This window comes from Crocodylus porosus, unplaced genomic scaffold (genome assembly GCF_001723895.1).
Source record: "Crocodylus porosus isolate Cpor-Errol unplaced genomic scaffold, CroPor_comp1, whole genome shotgun sequence".
In the NCBI taxonomy this organism is placed as follows: Eukaryota; Metazoa; Chordata; order Crocodylia; family Crocodylidae; genus Crocodylus; species Crocodylus porosus.
This window is the reverse complement of record NW_017728948.1, coordinates 66,829,805-66,850,778: the sequence shown is the minus strand read 5'-3', so window position 1 is coordinate 66,850,778 and position 20,974 is coordinate 66,829,805. Positions and strand designations below refer to the sequence as shown.

General features: G+C 41.8%; 1 protein-coding gene across 5 annotated transcripts in view; it reads left to right on the top strand.

The window, feature by feature from the left end:
• RAP1GDS1 (Rap1 GTPase-GDP dissociation stimulator 1) overlaps positions 1-20,974 on the top strand; it is a 177,788-nt gene that overhangs the window by 90,603 nt on the left and 66,211 nt on the right. For 3 of the 5 annotated variants that reach the window (XM_019552914.1, XM_019552912.1, XM_019552913.1), the window contains exons 3-4: positions 12,971-13,093; positions 20,088-20,213. In XM_019552914.1, coding sequence (XP_019408459.1) covers positions 12,971-13,093; positions 20,088-20,213 — 249 coding nt within the window. Of the gene's footprint in view, positions 1-12,970; positions 13,155-20,087; positions 20,214-20,974 lie in introns of those variants that run through there. The other 2 variants (XM_019552915.1, XM_019552916.1) reach the window with 2 other exon arrangements.

Genomic DNA, 20,974 nt, shown 5'->3' with positions numbered 1-20,974 from the left:
GCTGGGGGTGTATGTGGGGAAGATTGCATGGCGGATGTGGGTGAGTATGTATAGTGGGGTGTGTGTGGGTCCCCCTATAAAATGCCCCCCTCCCCATTGTACACAGTCCCTCTCACCAGCAGCAGCAGGCGGAGGCCCCTGGCAGTGCATCTTTTCGGTGAACCCCAGGACTGCACATGATCAGGTTGTTGGCTCCATGGTGTGGGGCTCACATGCCCAAGCCCTGCACCACCGGGGGGAGCTCTGCACGATGAAGCTGGCTGCGCAGATCGTGGGGCTCAGCAGAGAGAGAGATAAAGCCAGCTCGGCTCCATAGTATGGAGCTCCCCGCTGTTTTCCATGACCTGTGCATAGCAGCAAGCAGGGCTAGGCCACCAGCACCATTGCGTGGGGCTCCCCACCAGAGGCATACAGCTCATGCAGAGAAACCAGGAACTACATGCGAGCCCCACATGATGGAGCCAGGCATGTTCCTGCCACGCTGCCCTGGGTCCTCGCTGGCCCCAGCACTGGCCCCAGGACACCAGCGCAGGCTCCGCGTTCCTGTCCAGCTGCTGATTCACTCCTGCCCACCACTACTGCCGCTCCCCCCCCACCTGCCTGCCAACTGCACTACCACCACCACCCCCCCACCACCACTGCTGCTGCCCTTCCTCTGCTGCTGTCTTACCTTCCCCCTCACCTGCCACCCTCCCCTTCCTCCACCCACAACTACACCTCCCACCCATGCCACTGCCATCACTCCCCCCTGGTTGGGCAGGGGGGAGTGATGGCAGGGTCTGTGCCATTCCATGAGCGAGGGTAGGAGCATAGCATGCACTGCCCCATGGGAGTGAGCACGGCTCGACTTCAGGTGAGCACAGCAGGGACAGCTCAGGGCCAGGTGGGATATAGTGAATTGCCTATGGACCAGATGAAATTGCCTGGCAAGACGGATCAAGCCCATGAGCCATATTTTGCCTGGCCCTGGGCTAAGGCCAGAATGTGGGGCTGATCCAGTGACTGGTGGGCCAGATGTTTGACATCCCTGCTATAAAGAGTATTCTGTGAAGCCATAGAATCATGGAAAAGTAAGGCTAGAAGGGATCTTAGGAGGTCATTTAGTCTAAACTCCCACTCAAGGCAGGATCACCCCTACCTAAACCATCCTATCCAAGCATCTGTCAGACCTGTTCTTATAACAATGTGAACAACCCTCTTGCACAACTACCCAACTACATGGCCTAATGCCCCAAAACACTGAAAGCATCCTAATTTGCCATAGATAAAGCAGGGCAGTAAAGGCACCCTCAGTGTTCTGCTGCAAAGAAAATAGTGGTTTGTTAGAATATACTTAAAAAGATCCAAGAAAGAATATCATATTCCTTCTAAATTGGTGCTAGTCCCATAGAAGTCATCAGTATTCCATTACTTAGAGATTGGATGACATATTCATATGAAGGGTCCATTCCCCCAGGGTAAATTTTGTGGGTCTAATCTGGCTTTAGATACAGATATCTATAGATAAACACACACTCACTGATCCTGTTACTGTATATTATGGGAAATTCCATCATATTACGTTCTTTCCACATTGTCATTGAAACATAAGGTGGAAACTAGTCTCTTCCATTTCTTTCTGTCATTTGCTGCTGCTTCCATCTCTTCTGTGGGTTGAGAGCACCTGCTTAGCTCTTTGTGCTAAAGGTTCTTAATGTTCATCATGCTGCCCTGCCCCTTGACCTGCTCTGCTGCCTCCCCACACACTGCTGCTCTCACATTCCCTACCCCAGCTGCTGCCAGGACAGAGATAGCAGTGCATTGGGGGATGGGCAGCATTGTGCGCTTCTTCCCCATCCCCTGATCCACAGTGCATTTGCCTTGATCACGCTAGTCATGCAGATGTGCTGTCCTATTTATCATGGCCAATTGGAAACCTCATAAAAAAGTAACTTCTGGGATCAGCAAAGTGTTCACAATATCTATTAAATTAAAAAATAAATGTAAATCAGCTCATATGTGACTGAATTGCTAAGATAGGGCTGTGGAACTCTATTGAAACATTAGAAAAGAAACTAGATGCCTTAAAAAACAAGTGCCTATGAAAGATACTGCATTTGGGTGGAAAACTTAATCTCTAATAAAGGGTCGGGATGGGGAAGCAGCACCCAAGCCCTGGCATTCCAGCAGCAAGCTGAGGCAGGGACTGAGACATCCAAAATTATTTATATAGGTTACAGCCCTCCAGAAAAACAATGTTATACCTAAAAGCAAGCTGTAAAATCTGCCTGGGGTGAGAGCTATGTTTTACCAAAGAGATATCCATGGCTTGGAACCCTTATTTTGCACATTCAAAAATCTTAGCTTTCCTGGGAAACTAATCAAAAAACCAAGAGTAGCACTGAGCTCTCTGCTGACTCCACCAGCCTTAACTCAGGCTGACACCCAGCTCATTTTTCGTACACTGGAAACATTGGCTACTGCCTACTTAGTGGCTGTTATAGCTCAATCCTGATCATTGCTTCACAGGGTAATGCTCTCAGTGCTTCTGTTCAAAACAAGGAGGAAAGGGGGTGGAGAGGAAAATGAAAGAGATGGAAGACAGAGGAAATGAGGGACAGAGAAATTAAACGTAAGCCAAAACTGAAAAGGAGAAAGAACAAATGGGAGCCAAAAAGAATAGACAGGGGTGGGGGGGGAATCTTTAATCACAAGTATTTTTATACAGCAAATAGTTTGAAAAAGAAAATGAGAGAAGGTATATAAAGCACTAATAGAGCTTTCAGCCTCTGGTAGAGGGAGTGGATTCAGTTATTCTGGACTAAAAAGATTTATCTGTATAGGTAACACTATACTGACAAACCCTTCTATTTCAGACATGTTTCAGTGGCAAGAATGTGTTTTTGCTGGAGTAGCTCATCCTTATTTCATAAATAAATTAAGCAATGCCAGTGAAAGCATTCGTTTTACTAGCATCATTGTATCTGTAGTAAGACTTTTGCTGGTATAAAAATGTCATAAAAAATCACACCTCCAACCGACATTATTATACCAGCAGAAGTGTCTAGTGTACGGCTGATGGCAGAAATCTATTCTCCAGGGAGTTATGGGTTCAGCTTTTAACAGGCTTGACTCAGCAAGTTTGGTAAATTGAGCTCCACTGAGTTTATTCTGCAGTTTTTTTAGCTAAATGCCCCTGTAGAAGTTACAGTCCATGATGCATTTTTATAGAACAGGTTTTTACTTCATTATCATGGCGTAACATGTTTTCTTTCCCACTGTAAGAGCCTGCTTATTACATCTTAAGTCACTTCAGTGACTTAAGGTAAAATTCAGTGGTACTGTATATGCATAATGTGAAAAATGTTTTGGAACAACGTGGTACACCAGTATATATATATGTGTGTGTACATGCGCACGTGTGTGTATGCGTGCGCATTATCATTACAGTATACACTGCTTAATTGGAACACATCAAATCAGGATGACTTTTTTTTTCTTTTCTTTTTTTTTTTTTTTGGAATTTCTCCCAGGAAACTGGCTTAGCCAAACGATACTGAATGATAATCACTGTTGCTTAGTGGGGTTATATTTAATATAAATTCCCATTAATGGTGATGTATTTAGCTAGTGCCAAGTACTTAAATGATGTTTATTCAAATGTTAAATTCCAAATGGTATTCTTGAATGCAGTTTGCCAAATAAAGATTTAAAAATTATATATTCTTAGGGCTCTAAGGCCTCTGTCAGTATTAGAAAAATGAATTCTCAAGCCTCTTTGACAAAATTTTCTTCTTAAAGCTATTATTTTTAATACACAATACAAAGGCAAATAAAAAATATTATTCCTTGCAAAAATTGCATGCAGGTGTCAAGAAATTCGGAATTCAGTCTGAAAGCTTATCCTTTGTCCTATCCCATATGCTTATGACTAAAATATGATCTTCTTAATTATTGAACTCCTTTTTTTTTAATCAGTGGAAGTGGTGAAAGCTTTTTAGGCTTTCTCAAGTGACTGAGAAAAAAATTTTGCTATAGGGAATTAATATCCAAATAAAGGGTTAGCAAAATTTACTCCGTATGTTTGAGGAGATTTTGAAGCATTCTCTAGACAAAAGATTCATTAATAGGAAAATATAGAACATTTATACTATTTTGTAGTCTACAGATCTGGTTTGAATTTCATGGTAAGCCAAATTTTAAGCAAACATTTTAGAAAATATGTACCCTATATACATTTTATAGATGGGGAAGCTGAGATGTAGTGAGATCACATAATTTTCCCAAAGTTTTACAGCAAATCTAACAGGTGGAAACAAGGGAGGTTCAGAGTAAAGCATTCCCCCAACTTTTGCACATGAAATGTAATTTCCTAGTGATTTTCATCCAGTTCAGATGGACAAGGAAGAATCACAGCTCTGTGTGAATAGCTTTCACCATTTTTTTGTTTCTTCCTTGTGTGGTACCCATGGGACACATCTACATAAGATGCTATGTTGCTGTAGCAACTTGCTGCTGCAGTGTAGCTCATTGCTATGGTAACGTAGCATCACCAGGCATGAACCATGATGCCAATGCTGCTGCACAGTACTAGCTAACAATAACTGTGTAGCATTGGTTCTGTCCAGTAACACCAGTTACTGCACTGTCATTTTAGTAATTGCTTAAGTACTAACTGCCTTGCATAAGTACTAAATGAATGTACAGTCAGCCACTCATGTAGATGCAGCCATGAAGTACTAATATACATATATTTCCCTGCAGTATGAAAAGCAAGAGCATATACTATATTTACTCAAAATATGAGGTTCCCTTCCCCCCCCCGCCAGTCAACATGAGGGAGAAGCCTCTCATCTTATATTCACTTACAAAGTGGAGGGAAGAGCAGGTGGCTGCTGCAGCTCTGACTCTGAGCCCAGGTTGGGGCCACAGTCAGATCCACAGCTGACTCCTCCCCTCCTCCCCCACACTTCTCCTCTGCAGCTTCTGCCCCCAACCCGCTGCCTCCTTCCTGCCCCACACCTCATTGTCAGGTGCAACTCGGCTCTGGCCAACACTGCTGCATGGCCAGACGAGGGCTGAACTTCCATGTGCCATGCTTCAGGATGGAACAGCCCAAGCAGCATCTGACAGTAAAGGGTGGGGGGGAGAGAAACAGAAACTTCAGGGAGACAGCAGGGGAAGGGTCAGAGACTGGGAGGAGTTTGCGGGGGGAAGCAGCAGAGATTGGGGAAAACAGGGGGAGAAGAGACAGAGACTGTGGGGGGAAGGGACAGAGGCGGGGGGGGTTTAGGGGGAAGAGGCAGAAACTAGGAGGAACCGGGGAGAGGCAGAGGCTGTAGAAAGCTGGGGGTTGGGGGTGCAGGTAGCAAGGGGTGCAGAAAGGGAGGCTGTAGGGGAAATAGTGGGTGGGGGCAGAGGGCAAGAGGGTCACCTTATTCCCCCCAGCCACTGCTTTCCCTGCTGTAGCGGTGGGGGGGATTCAAGAGCCCTCCAATACTTAGATTCTATACCTGGAAAATTATAACAAATGTATCATTTTTCCATATATAGAATCTAATCAATGGGGGTCATCTTATATTCAGCGTAATCTTGTATCCAGGTAAATATGGTAAATTAAATGAGAATATGGAGGAATGGTCAACCCGTGGCCTCTCTGTATGGCAGACAGCAGATTGGGGAGGGGACAGGCAGCACTGACAGGTAGGGCAGGGAGAAGAAAGCAGAGGAGCAGCTTGGTCAAGGAGCACAGGACAGGGAGCAGAAAGCTGATTAGCAGATTGGGTAAGGGAAAAAGACTGGAGTGGCACTTAGGGCACGTGTAGGGCTAATTTATGGTATGCCTGCCAAAAGGGGTGACCCCCACCAATTTAAAGGGATGGTTGTCATCTTCATTATCCCTCTTAATCTTAGGATAGAGTTTATAAGGTGTTAGACAAGTTGGGGCTTGTCTTTTCTCTTCTCTAAAGAAAATGCTGAATAAGACATTTTCCACTTTTTTGCTTGATTAAAAATAAGTGTTGCTGAAGGAGGCAGAACAGAAAGCAGACACTTTCTCTTTTTGGAAACATTCCCACAGCTAAGACAGGTGCATAGCTAATTGGGAGAAGTTATATCAAGAGGAACTCTTGTTTATATTTCTTTCTGCATACAAAGAGTAATTTCTTTAATTTGTATTTTATAAGGGGGAGGGGAATTTTTCTGTAAAAATGGATCTCTATGAACAGGGCTTTCTTTTAGGTTAAGATACACCAATCAAAATCTGACAATATCCAGTTTTAATTATGATCCCCACATTTATTGATGTTCATTAGGACCCATTTCTTATGTTCAGTTGGTCAGTCTAGAGCTAGATTTGATGGGGTAAAGAAAAAGCTATAAAGCTAATGCAAGTCAGCCATGTGCAGTGTTTCTTGTGAGAGTCAGTATACTAGGAATATACGTGCTAAGCTGCACAAGTCTGGTTTTTTTGCAGTATGAGCCCACACCATATGTAATTTTTACTTAGTCCCCTTCTCCCCTGTTAAAAGAGCAAGTGGAATGTTTTCTTTCATCTTACATGTGGCTTGTCATAACTTATTTGTGCATTCACCCTCTTCTTCTGATGTTTGGGTGGGGGGAGCCCATTATAAAACCAAGGTCATTTCTGCAGTGTTTGGAAGAGCCTTATACAGCATCCTTGCAGATATAGTACATAACAGCTATTACAGCTCTGGCCATCTCGAGCCTGTGGGACTTCCCACAGCTTCGAAAATCTGGCAGTGGGGGAGCAGTGACAGCATTAATTGTCACTCCCTCGCTGTCAAATTTCCAGAACCATGGGGAGCCCTGAGAGTTGAATGATATAGTCCTGTGTGGTAGATTGCTTCACCGTGTAGTCGGGCTGACACTCAGGGTCCCTCCATTACAAGATCAAGTGCTAACCCCATGCAGGTCAACCTTGTGCATCTCATCCAGCCCATGGGGCCAGAAGGTTGAGCACCACTCTTCTAAGCTCTTTTTATTACAATGCATTCCCCAACAAAGTACAGTGAATAGTGTAACTAAATCTCATTGTGCAAAGGGAGCAGGAGCGAGTTCCATTACTTTTCTCCTTACTGGCAGGTGCCAAGTAGCAACACTTCTAAATTTCTTTCCCACACCCCTGTTTTTAGTTCTTTCACTTGAGAATGGTGGAAATGACAGAGAAATGTAGTGTGAAATGTGCATTTAATAGGAAATACAGCCAAGAGCAGGAGAGAGTTAACCAGTTTAATTTGAGGGTCTCGTTAGATGTTTCCTACAGTCATTATTATTACTTGATAATGATTAATCAGTCTATTGACACTTGTAATCCACGTCTCAGTTTGGAGCTCTAACTATAATTTCTTACCCATACCCTGTATTCCTCCCTCTTCAGGCTCTGCCTAAACCATGAAGCCAGGATATTGACATTTTAATCATGCTGTTATGACATTAATAAGATCACACAGTGGACACATCTAACACACTCTTACCCTAATATCAAAATGAGAGAAGTTTCAGACAGCAGGTTTTGCCTCAGTCCTGTTTTCCATTTTTGCTAGTTTGTTACTTTAATGCATCACATCATGTGGAGTGAAGTTGATTTTTTTTTAAGACACTTTGTAAGTACAGTACCTAGTTTTATTTACAGCTATGCTTTTCTTCTGTACTTAAAGGTTGTGCTGGTTTCCAGAAGGACAGTGGGTACATGTATAGAGGCTGAAAACTAGAGCTTAAAAGAAAACATCTCAAGTCAAGACTTATGCACAGTAAAGGGAATATAAAGATTGCGTTTGTAATGCCAGGCTGTCTATGGTGCCAGATTTTTAGGACCAATTTAATAGATGGGAAGTGGATTATATAAATAATTTAGGTAAGAGAGAGATAATGGTTGGCTCTGGCTAACCAGTTAGAATATGGGTAGCAATGCCTCTTATTTCCCTCCAGAAGGTCTAATGTGGAAGACACTGGCTCTGCCCATTACTTGCTTCTCTGCTGTCTATAGACCTAGAAGCAGTAGGAATATCATTCAGGTGGTCTTGGCCCACTTTAAAAGGCGTGATGGCACCAAGAAGGCAGCAGACAACCTGAAAACATTACACTTAAGATTTATTATGGTTTTATTTTTAACTGTGCAGACATTTACTCAACCCCCCAAGTGTGGAAAGAGCCTAGCAGCTAGTGGGGCCATCCTATTTACAAATATTAATCATACCCCCAGCCAGAAAAACAAATTAGCCTCCTCTTCTGCCTTCCCAGGGAACAAACAGGAAGAAAAATTAATAGATAATTTTTTGCTTTTAAAACATCCGCATTTCTGTAGTTCTGGAAAACCACTATTTTTCTTAACATGCAAGGTTGTTTGGGGGCCTTGGCCTCTGACAACTGCTGGAACATCATCTCCAAAAGCTTGCGGCTCTGTGGGAGGAAAAACACAATAAGTGGTTTTAATATTGTACTGGAAATACTGCAATGCAAATGCTCAGCCCAAATGTATGCCCAGAATGAATAAAAATCCGACCTACCCTCCATGGCCCTTATGTGTCATTTAAGACCCCTTAATCCCCTTTCCCATCTCTGCTGATATCTGCCATGAGGAACCATCAGCTAACCCATGCTTGCTCTCAGTACCCAAGAGAGAGAAGAAAATTATTCATTTGGGGGGTTTTGTTGTTGTTGTTGTGCCTGCAGTTACAAATATTAGCTGTCATGATTTTGGTTTGAGTGAGTCCTGCAGGTGGGCTTAAAATTGTGAAGAAACTATGAGTTTTATTAATGCATACTTTTGAAAGTTAACCCTGAGATATTCCTTTGGCCACCCCCAAAAAAAGCATGGATTAGCTACTTATCTTTCCTGCCTTCTATAGTCCTGCCTCCTGTCTGCTTCTTGCTTCTAAAATCACACACCCTCAAAAAGCCCTGCATATCCCTTTCTTCCACAGCCATATGCCCACAGTCTCTACCAGCAGTGTCTGAATTGAGGGGGAGTACCTGGCCCAGCAGTCAAGTGAGGACTGACTGGAGATTTTCCTCCATTGATACCAACTTCTGCTCAATAGAATGATGCATAGCTTGCTTGTTGTTGGGGCCTTCTTTCTTGACAACAAAAGCCATCATGAAATATGGAGTAGAAATGTCGGACATGAGTCTTCATTTGTAGGTTTTTAAATGAGCCCTTTTTTTATAGTCAGGTAAAAACAACGCCCAGAATGTTTCAATGGCCTGATGCCATTCTTTATTTCATTAAATCCTTTACCTGAATCCAGATTTTTTAAGGAAGTGGCTTAAATTTCATTTTTGTGCTTCAGCTCATAGGTCTTTTTCCTTTAATATTTTTACTGGGAGACTAATGTGATGAACTCTAAACTGAAAAATTGAGCTAGGAAGTAGATTGTTGCAAATAGGACTGTTTAGGGTAATGAGAGGTAGTTAGCTGTGTTAGTCCAAAGTCAGTCAGACGGCAAGGCAGAGTGGCACCTTAGAAACTAAATGCTGCAGAGAGGCATAAGCTAGTTAACCCTTCTTTGCCTCTCTTACCAGTGCCCCTATCCTATTCAAATCCCCTTCTTTGTAGAACCCCTAGTTTCTGCAAGTCCGTTTATAGCATTTGACAAAGCAGGCTGTGGCCTCCGGAAGCTTATGCCTCTCTGAACCAGTTAGTTTCTAAGGTGCCACCCTGCCTTCTGTTTAGGATAACAGATATGATGTTGTAAAGATGTCCCTTATACTTGTATGTACCGTAGATATGCCTTTCCCAGAAGATGTGCTTTAAACACCTGTATTTTTAGATTAATAAGTGTTCTCTGCTAAAATGTATTGTCCCACAATACTGTGCTCTACTTAAATTTTGAATGAGTTTATACATGCATCAGTAGGCTAAATTGCAACCTTTCTCCCATGAATATAGTCTGTGCAGAGCAGTAGTGGATAAGTGGAAATGCTTTGTTGTGTTCTGTCCAAGTAGGACTTAAGCAGGCAGAATGCCTTGGAGTGGCTGAAAGTAGTGTGTGTCTTTTAGCTGGTGGCAAAAGTACAACATGTTCTGATCATGTAATTGCTGTAAGAGACTGGCAGATGTGTTGTGGAATGGAGTTCTGAATGACTATGCACCCTGTGACCCAGAAGCATGCTTGGACATCATAACCAGTTACCCACTGTCTTCATGGTTGAGGAATTGTAGGGTAGGTCTTGTGCAGAGATGCCCATGTGTGAATTCGGGAAGCCATCCAGCCATGGCAGGATGGAGCTCTGTTCAGCGTAATTTATCCTGCTTCTCAGTGAACAAGGAGAGCCCAAGAACTTCCAAGAGATCAAGCTCAGAGAAATTAGCATTATCATTTGTACTTAATAGCCTGATTTTGTCACTACTCTTCTCATGGCCTGTATCAAGGCACAGTTCTTGCTCTATAATCAGATAATGAATGTTGGCCCAAGAGCAGCATTTTTCTTGGCAGAATACATTAACCTCCGTGCTGCCACAGCCAGATGACTTCCAGAATCCACGCTACCCTATTTAAGGCTGCCTTGGATATCTCTATACTGTAATACAGCCTGTAAGATATACTCCTAGTGCAGTATCCCATCTGGATCATGGGAGCTAGTGGAGTGGAGAAAAAGGAAGGCAGTAGGGTTCCAGTAGTGCTCAAGAATAAGAGAAGACCCAAGATATTATTTCTATTTGCATCCTTTTTTGACCAGTAGCAGAATTGCTAATTCCAATTTCCAGCAGAGGTCTATTTAGCCTGGGACCATATTTTTATTGGTACTTCCTAATCTCAGTCAAATAAATCAGGGCCTATCTACTACACACAGCTTGCCTGGAGAAACATTCAATTTTATTTTCCCCACTTCTTGCAGGACATATTTTATTCTATTTATGTAATTTATGCATTGCACAATAATGAATACATCAAACTGTACACCATAAAATAAAACTGGATACAGTACATCTCAGCAGTATGGCAGGAGAGACCACAGTAATGCTTCCTGCCTACTAATTGTGGGTAAAATGGTATGTCAGTAGAAATCCACATTTCCAGTTTTGTTTTCTATAATTTGGGTACTGAAATCAAAGGGGTCTGGTAACCAGTGGATTCACAAAAATTTTTTCTTGTGGCTGCGTTTAGCTTTGATGTGAATTTTCTACACATAAAAATTTTTTCATCCTTACATGCATACTGGGAAAGCTCACCTGTAAAACTTACATTATGTCTCAAAACTGGACAATTTGCAACAGCTTCCAAATAGATCATTAATATTATGTTGTGATGGCAAAAGGTTTGCTGATGTATTTGAAAACATGCAAATATGTAAGCTTGTAAATAAATAAAAAAATATTAATTTATCTTGTGTTACTTGTTGAAAGCATTTCTAAATGGCAGTTAATTAAGCTTCTGTTGATCCCTCCTCATTTGGCTATATCAACATAATATAGGTGAGGAATTTGAGCAAAAGAATAATTTCCCAAGATCATGTGCAGTTAGTGACAAAGCCAGAATTTGAATCCAGGGCTCTTCTCTCCTTATGTAAACTTGCAGGTTACCCAATTGGGATATGGCAAGCTCTTGCTGGTTTGTGGGGGGAAATAGTTTTAATTAAAATATCAATCAGTTAAGCTTAAGTTTCCACTGCCACAGGTTCCACTATGCCAAGTTAATAATAACCGTCCCTTTCAAATCCTGATTTAAAACATAGCACATAAGTATAAAGTACATTGTTGTGTTCTCCTCTACTCCTCCCGCTTATTTTGAGCTCTCAGAACCATTGTACAGGAAAATTGCAATACATGATTCTTAAGTTAACTTTATTTTTAAGCACTGAAGTGTCTTATGGTCTATTAGAGGCATGGTTTTTACCTCATGCTCTATTCTCGGGTCTCCCTGATTCCTGGCAAGTTTTACATCTGTTTGAAAGTGAGGTGGGGATGTTGCACATCTTGTAGACAAGACCTCTGGAAAAGCAAGAAGAGACTCAGTTTAGATGGATTTATTCTGCTTTGCACAAGAACGTCCTGCTCTGCATCTTGCAAACAGTGTTGGAGAACATGACAACTTGTGGCAGGAATGGTGAAATATAACAGGATTCACATTGCATGTACAAAATGACCTGAAATGCCACTGCCATCTCATCATACATGTAACATATTTGTTAATCTGAAATGGAAAAAATATTTGAAAGCAGAAAGATAACACATTTAGAATACAGTGCTTTTTTGCTTGACTGCAGTCTAAATTCCCTATGTTTTTGAGCTCTGTAACAATGTTATTACCAGGGATGTGAGGTGGGGCTATCAGGGAGCAGAACCCTCTCAGGAACTAGAAGGAAGAGATCATCTTGAAACCCTTGATTCTCAACATGACAGATGGGGCTCTGACCCTTCTCTCTGGATCTGCATGAGAAATCCTACAGCCTTAGCACAACAATTCCCAGCACAGTGGCAAGCATGTAGAGCAGGGATTAGGCCCAGGATCTGCATAGCTCTCTGGTTCCCCAAATCCCAGTTGTCTATTAGCTCACCTGTATTTGAACTAAGTCCTGCTCTCACCCCCACCCCGCCCAGATCAGGCCATTGTGTTGTCTTTATACTTTTACAAACACATTGGGCTCCCATGTACTTTATTGCCTCTCAGGCCTGGGTCAGGGTTTCATCCCGTCACTCTGACTGCAGTACTTTCCCTTTCTCTGTGTAAAATGAGGAGGATCATACTTTTTTTTAATCACGTTACCTCATAGGGATTTCCTGTTAAGTGCTTTGAAATGGTAAAGCTCTTTGGCAAGAGTTAAATGTCATCATGTCACTATGTCAAATGAACACTGAAACATCACCCTTTGTTTTTATGTTGCTGTGAAATTTACCTTTTATGTAAGAGTTAGATCTAAGTTATATTTTTATGTGGAGATTTTGAATGTTTAGTCTCCTCTCTTTAAAAACAAAAACCAGAAAGGCTGTAAATTGTTATGCAAGTCATTTTTGTGTGATGTTTTTCAGATATTGAGACAAGTGAAAAAATCCAGAAAAGTGGGATTCTCCAGGTGTTTGCAAGTCTGTTGACTCCACAGTCTTCCAGCACGGCAAAAGTAGCTAACATCATAGCAGAAGTAGCCAAAAATGGTGAGGTTTTCCACAAGAACTTTTCTGCTGGAACATCTTCAGTTTTGCACCTCACTTGTCAGTATGTTTTACTTCATTTATGTTTTCATTTTGTAAATTAGATATTTTTCATCTCTCCCTTTTCTGTTTTTGTCTTGTCAATATTTTGTTACCACTAGATTTCTTTAGTGCTCATTTATCCATTTGCTAATATGTGAAAGCAGCATTTGGTCAATGGAATATTAGTCTTTAATTTTATTCTGTTTGTTATCGTTTTAAACAATTGAAATGTATTTTATTGAGTAAAAATATTAAGGCATAGACTTTCAGTAATACCTATGAAAAGGGTAATAGATTTCTGTGTAGATGTTGTGCGTAATCACGGGACTCCCATTGGCTGCACAGCCCAGCATCAATGTCAGGCTGTCTTTAAAAGATTTGGCAAGAGGGATGGCCAGACTTTCAAAAAATGGGAGCCTTGATGCCACAGCTCACATTCGCCTGCTGTGGGTTCACCCACAACTTGATGATGTGAGGTCCTAGTCCTCAAACAGTTAACAAAGATGAAGCATCTTGAGAAGCTGATTGGGGACAGGGTCTTTGAGATCTACCCTCCCCAATGAGCAGGACTGCCTGTGGGATGTGTGGCAGAATGCCACCTATGTCTTTCCCCAAAAACTCTGCCCTGTGACAATGGTTAACATGTTCCCTGCAAAGGGCAGACATCCCATCTCTTTAGGTAAACTGAGTTGGATATATTCCTGAGGGAGGGGGGAAACCTGCTCCTTCTGCCTACGTGACTGGGATCACATACCTGGGTGAGGGGCTTGATCTCCCTTTTGTTCTGAGCAATGCCAGTCTACCCAGCAACCAGCGATGCATTCAAATTGGTTGGCTGGCAGCTGGCAGGTGCTGGTCTCCATTGGACCAAGTAAATGAGGTCAGAAGGTCTATATAAGTTAAGGACTGCCCAGGAGGAGGTACAGAGGCCATGATGAAAAGCCTCAGTGAGAAAAGCTGGACCATCTGAAACTTGCTTTCTTTCTTGAAACTCATGATCTGTGAACTGCTTGCCTCCAGAGGGAATTTCCACCTGCCTCTGGATGATACTCTTGGGTAAGCTACCTGAGATCTAACTAGATATATAGCATACAGTAACCAGATGCGTAATCAAAGGCTACCCAGCCACGCCAGTTTGCTCTATCCTGTACCCTATTCCAAACCTACTCCTTGTATCCAGTAAAGTTCTCCTTTGTACCTAGCCTAGGAGACTTATTGGGAATGGGTCTAGATTATGCCTTGGGGTCCCCTTGGTTCAGCTGACTAAGGGAGACTACTGTTTGTGCTTCAGACTGAGGGAAGCACCCCAAGTTCTTGAAGTGGGTTGAGTACCCTCAAGGGCTACTAGACCTGAGTTTTCCAGGGGGCACAGCCAGGTTCAGTCCAGACCCTGGGTGGTGGTGGCGTTATCCCAAGGCTAGCGGGTGTGCTCCAGGAAGGGGGTCGGCCAGACGTGAGGCACCCCCAGGGAGGCACTTGGAGGTGGTCGGGTGCAGTGAGGTGGGTGACACCTGGAAGGTGGTCGGGTGCAGTGAGGTGGGTGGCTCAGTGCAGGAGCACCCGATACTGGCCCACCACAGGATGCCAGTGGACTCCAAGTAGAGTCCATTCAAAAAAAAGTAGAGGGATCTCTGTGTGGGCAAGGTCATGTCTGTTAAAGGAAAGGCAGAGGCAGGCAAGATGGGAAGCTTTGACTGGGAGCTTGCTACCTGCACATTGTGGATTCCATCCAGAAGCCAGTTGGGTTCCCTGGTTCAGTGTCTCTGAAAGGAGAGATATGAGATGAGGTAGGTACTGCAAGGGGCCTGGAAGTGACCTCCTGCCTCAGTTTTTCTCACAGGCTCAAGGCACAGCACATGATGCAGCTGGGGGAGGGTCACGGAGCACCCCATGCAGAAGCACAGTCTCACTCAGCAGCTTCTCCTGCACTGGAGACAGAGTTCAATTAGCCAGTCCATCTGACCAACCACATTTTTCTGGTTGCATTGGGCTGTAGATAGCTACAGCTATCTATTAGAATGGCCGTAGCCACATAGAGACCGTACATAGCTAGAAACCACTAGTCACCTAGACACGTAGGGGACTTATGTGGCTACATGTTGCTGTGTAACTATGAAGAGAGTTGTAAAAAGGCTAAACATTACTTGAGTGAAATTATGTCCATACCTGTCACAATATTTGGGCATGGGGAAGAAATGAAATCGGTCTTGCAGATAGGAGCCAATTCCTGAACCCCCAAAAGGGAAGAGAAGGGGAGATGTACTTGAACTCTCATACTCCTCAACTGGCTCCATTTTCATACTCAGAGTTACAGAGAAGAGTTATAGACTGCAAATAGCTCTGCCCCTAGGAGAAACCAAGAAGCAGAGGGAAGGGTGTTTCTCATCTGCTGCCTATTGGAGGGCCTGGCAGCTCTTGCTTTCCCTCTGCAGATTTTTCAAACACATTCTTCTTCAGGGAATATATTACACAGTGGTTCAAAACTGGCTTCTTGTTTGAAGACAGATTGTTGGTTTACTCCTTCTGTTCAAGTTGAATTGGAATGTTAAGCATTCTTTTAATGATTATTTTGACAGAAATGAAATAAATCTGACTTAAAGTTTACTTCTCTCCCTAAGGAGAGATGAAGTCATTTGCATATGCCCAAATCACTCTTCCCTGTATTTGATTTAGGTGAGATGATTTAATAGAAATGTTAACCAAAGCGTTGTTTTCTGATATGCCTGTAATCCTAAATATTTAACTCATTTTTTTTCTACTCAGTTAAAATTCCATTCAGAAAAAAGTCATACTCTATAAAAATCCAATTTTCCTAATTTATCTTATGGTTCAGTAAAGCTGTCAGATCTAAAAGTCCAAGAATATTGCTGTGTCTAGATCTTTAACAGAGAGTCTATAATCTACGTATACCATCTTTTTAAACATCCCAAAAGTATTTCCTGGAATTTTGCTGCTTTGAAGTAAAATTACAGATGAAGGATTTAGAGTCAGAAAAACATGAAAGGAATCAAATACATTATTTTGTACCTTAGTTATTGAAAGTGTTTGAAGTAAATTAAATGTCAAAAATCTGCATAAAACACACGCGTACCAAACTGACATATCAGAATACATATGAAACTTATTTCTCAAAAAAATAATGTTTTAGATGAGTAATCCCACCAACCCTATCATATATTTTTTGCATCTAATAAGTTAATTAAAAGATTCATAATTCCTAATATTTATATTAGAAAATATTATTCAAAGATTTGCTGTCTTCCTTTGTCTTATTTGCTGCCCATATCTCAAGAACCTAAATTCCTTAGTATCATAGCAAATATCTCTCAAGTCTCCTTTTAAACTGCTTTATTGGATATTAATGCATTCAGAAGAGAAGCTACTCATCATACAAGATATCTCCTAACTTTTTCATAAAGTTCCTGTAAAGTTTCTTCTAGCCAGGATCAAATCAAAGCCCTTTGAAATTATTTACAGTCCCCAATGCTTTTGGAAGTGGGATGGGCTGGATTTTCTGTTTGGATTTTCTGTCCATTGGTAGAATAGTTATTTAGATTGGATTTGAGGAAGTACCAAGCACGTCCATTTCCCTTGTCCTCCTCTGGAATACAAATACCTCTATTATCAGTTTTCACCACGGTGTCAGATCACTTTAAGGAGAGGCCAGAGATTTTAAATTAGTTCTTTGGGTCATGCCACACAGCTTTTGGGTCAGGCTACAAGAAATGAAGGATGGGCCTGCTGACGCCCAGTCTGTGTTCCAGTTGGCAACGTACAAGGAGACCAACTCCCAGTTCCCTCCCAACCCCACTACCCTGCCTTGTTTGACTTCCTTTCCATCTTGTCCATCTTTTTTCCTCCTGTACAGATGTAGAAGTTTCTTACTGTTGCTTTCTAACCTCTCCATTTGCCCTGGTAATCCTGTACCAACTGATCTTCCCTCAGATCTATCTTTATTCTTCCGTACTATTCACTCTCTTCTGGCTCTTTTTCCTCACCATAAAGACTTTGATCTGTCTTATCTTTGACCACTCTTTCCTCCCCAACTACATCTCTGTATCTCTTTCATTTTTAAGGTGACTGAGCATATTCTTTGCAGTCACTCCTTGCAGTTCTTCTACTCCAGTTCCATCCAAACCCTCTGTAACTTGTCCTCCACCCTGGGCACTTCAGTAAAACCTCTCTCACTAAAGTTACTAATGACCTCCTCTTAGCTATATCTCAGCATCAGACTTCCATTCACATCCTTTTTGACCTGTCTCACTGCCTTCCAGGCCATCAACCATGTACCTCCTCTTGTTCTAGCATGAGTTCTGTAAATTTGTCTTCTCATCCTCCTCCTCCTCTCTCTCTCTCTGTCTGCTCCTCATCCATCCTTCAGCTTTCTGTGGAGGTTCCACAAGGAACGTTCCTTGGTCTCCTTCTCTTCCCCCTTTATCTCAGAGTAATCTCCACTGAAAATATGAAATCAACTACCATCTTTATACTGAGATGGTTATCTGACATCTCCTTAGGGGTGTCAGGCTGTCAACTCAAGCTCCAGGTAATTAAAACAGCTCTTTCTCTTCTTCACACCATCCCTCTACCATCTATCTTGATTGCTGTAGACAACACAATCAACCTACCTGGCCCATACCCTAACTGTTATTTTTGGTGACTTCTCTTTATGTCCTCTCATCTACACTGTTCTAAATTTTGTAAATTTTTTTGGCATAATGTCTTTAATATATGATCTCTTCTCTCCATCTGCATAACTAAAATTCTTATCACATCTCAACCATTGCAACATCTTTAGGTCTCATATTAACAAAGGTAGTGTTGCCCCACTCATAACCCATTCAGAATACTGCTGCAGAGATGATTCTTAGACCCCATTGCCTCAGACATCAAAGCCCTCTTGTGGTGTATCACACCACTGCCTTGCCAGTTTCCCTTTTGGATTAAACATACACTTGATCTTCACTCTTAAACTCCTTTCTTGCTTAACGCCACCCTGCTCTCATTTTCTGTCATGATGTCAAGAGGCAGAGAGGGAAGGAGAGGAGGGAGAAGAAAAGAAGTAATGAAGAAAACTGGGCTGAAGCAGAAAGTAGGATAAAAAGGGGGAACAACAATGGTGTAAAAGATTGCACTGCAATACTGACATTAGACCCATAGGCCCACTCTGTTCATCCTATCAGAGCAGTTATGTACCAGTTTTAAAACACTGGGTTGTTTGAGGGACAGAGGGTAAGAAGGGCTGTTGTTTTGGCGATTACTTTTGTGTCATCTAGACAAGTGTACTGTTATTTTTAAGACTACCATGTATCTTTATCTATACAAGAAACTGGGGAATTTAATCTGTGTTAATGTTAAGAAAAATTTACACTGCAGATTACTTGTGACAAGTATGGGACTTTAGATGCAGGGATACTTCATGGACTATTGTATAAAGATTTGCTTATTACTTTGGATGTGTGGAATATGTAAACAGTTGCATGTAGAAAATAAGTGTTATGCATCTTTGGGTTCCTGGAATCACTATTAGGGGAGTAATTGATACAGATCCTATAACTAAAAAAGCTGACAGTTTCCTCCCTCCTGTTCCCCCCTAAGAAAATTGTATATTCTGGCTTGTTCTATTTCAAGAGGTCTGAAAAATAAAGAGGTAAAGAGGTTTGGGAAAGACATTTCAAGAGATAATTTGCCACTACAGGCAGTCCTCAGATTTACGACACTATTGGTTCCTGAAAACCGCATCTTAAGTCGAAATGTTGTAACTTAGAACCAATTTTCTCATAAGAAACAATGTTATAAATGGGGGATTGGTTCCTCAACCAAGGCCTGATACCCTGTTTTCACAAAAAATACCCCAGAATTTTGTACTCAATCAATTATAGATGAGTAATATAGCTACGTTAAAGTATTTATATTGTAAATACCAATCATATTGATTTGGAAGGACTTCTTTTAGGTGACTTTGCTGGACTTTTTGAAGGGTTCTTGGCTGGAGTCTTCTCAGGAGTCTTGGCTGCAGGTTTTTTGGGGTCTTGTCTGTTTTCTTAAAAAAAGTGTCCAAGGAAGTTTGGACAGATGTTCTCCAGGGAGATGAGTGACTCAGCGAACTTGTTTGCTGGTGTGGCTTTGCACTGGATCAAGCGTTGTAAAGTTGAAACTGACGTCATAAAGTTGAAACAGGGTGTCAGTTTATAAATGTTGTAACTCAAAATGTTGTAAGTTGAAGACTGCCTGTACTTTAATCCTCTGCCCCCCCACTCCCCATTTGGCCAGTTGGTCTATGGAAACTGACCTTAAGTCACTGGGCTAAAGTAGCCATTTTTGCTTCTCCCTTTTCTCACTTTTTTTGAGACTTCCTGCCATGAACCTGCTGTTCAATCTTCAATCCCTGTATTTCATTTTTATACTAGCAGCTTTTCAGGTGTTTTGAAATGGGCTTCTACTTCTGTTTTCATTTAATTAAGATAATATAGCAAAACAGATAAGGCTGTTCAGTTTGGAGGATTAATGCTGTGGTCTTAGATCTGCTCTTTTGCAATTCAGTGGTTTAAATTTCATTTACTTTGCAAGCCAGAGAATCATTGTTGCCAGTATTATGTTTTTTCCTGCTTTTGTTATTGTTCCTCAAACATGCTTAGTGATTGTTTGGGGGGATGTGAAATTAGTTTACAAGAAAGTCAATTAAATCTGCTTGATTCCTGGTAAATTAATGAGGAACAGAAGAAGTGTAGTCAGAATGTTGAATTTGAGCATGTTCTCAAGAAGTTTATTTTTCTTTTCAAGAACCAGATCGTTTCACCATGCATTAATTTATTCTCATACAATGAAAGAGCTTCAAACTCAGATTAAAATTAAAGTCTGTTAAAGACAGACACGTGTTGGGGGAAGACTTCTAAACCAACTTCAAAGGTTCAAACCCATAACTCTAGACTTTAAAATCTCTCTCTCCTGTTTGCAGAGTTTATGCGGAACCCATGTGTGGATGCTGGGCTGATCCCTCCACTGGTGCAGCTCTTAAATTGCAAAGACCAGGAAGTGCTGCTACAAACAGGACGTGCCCTGGGCAACATATGCTATGATAGCCGTAAGTCTTGCAGTAGAACAATTTTTGTTGATGGTATTTTGGGTGTTTTGTTTTACTATTCCACAGTCATGAACTAGCAGTAGTTTTCCTCCCTTCTTGATTTATATCTTGATTGTTCTAACTTCATAGGGCATTTATGTATATCATAATTAAACTCTGCTTGCATGACAGACTGATGAAAAATCTCATTTCAATATCATGATACTACAGGACTTGGGACTATAGAACACTTTTTATCAGAGTAGACTAGATTTTCAAAAATCGCCTGCTACAAAAGTAGAGTCACTGCCCTTTCTCCTCCTGTGGTGGGAAGGAAAATTCATTTCTCCTCAATTCTGAAAAAAAAAACAACAGCAAGAGGAGACTGGATGAAAGCAACATAGCCCAACTTCATTGCACACATGCCATAGCATTCTTCCTTAGATGATCAAGGCATCAGGAACATGTACTTACTTTTTTCTTTTTTTAAAAATAGATTTTGCAGAGCCATATATTTTTGGGTAGAAATGTAATGTTGCATTCAGTTACAAGTAACATAAATGTTTACACGATTCCCACTACCAGTTCAGAGATGCAGTAAAATCCCATCTCGCCGGCATTCTATAAGCCAGAATACTCTATTAACTGGAATTTCTGGCCGAATGCGGGGGCGGAGCAGGGGGGAAGCTAGCACGCAGCGGCTGCTGCCGCCACCCACCATTCTGTGCTATTGTCTCTCCATGTGCCGCCACCCCCCCTGCACTCGGTGTGCAGCTGCCACC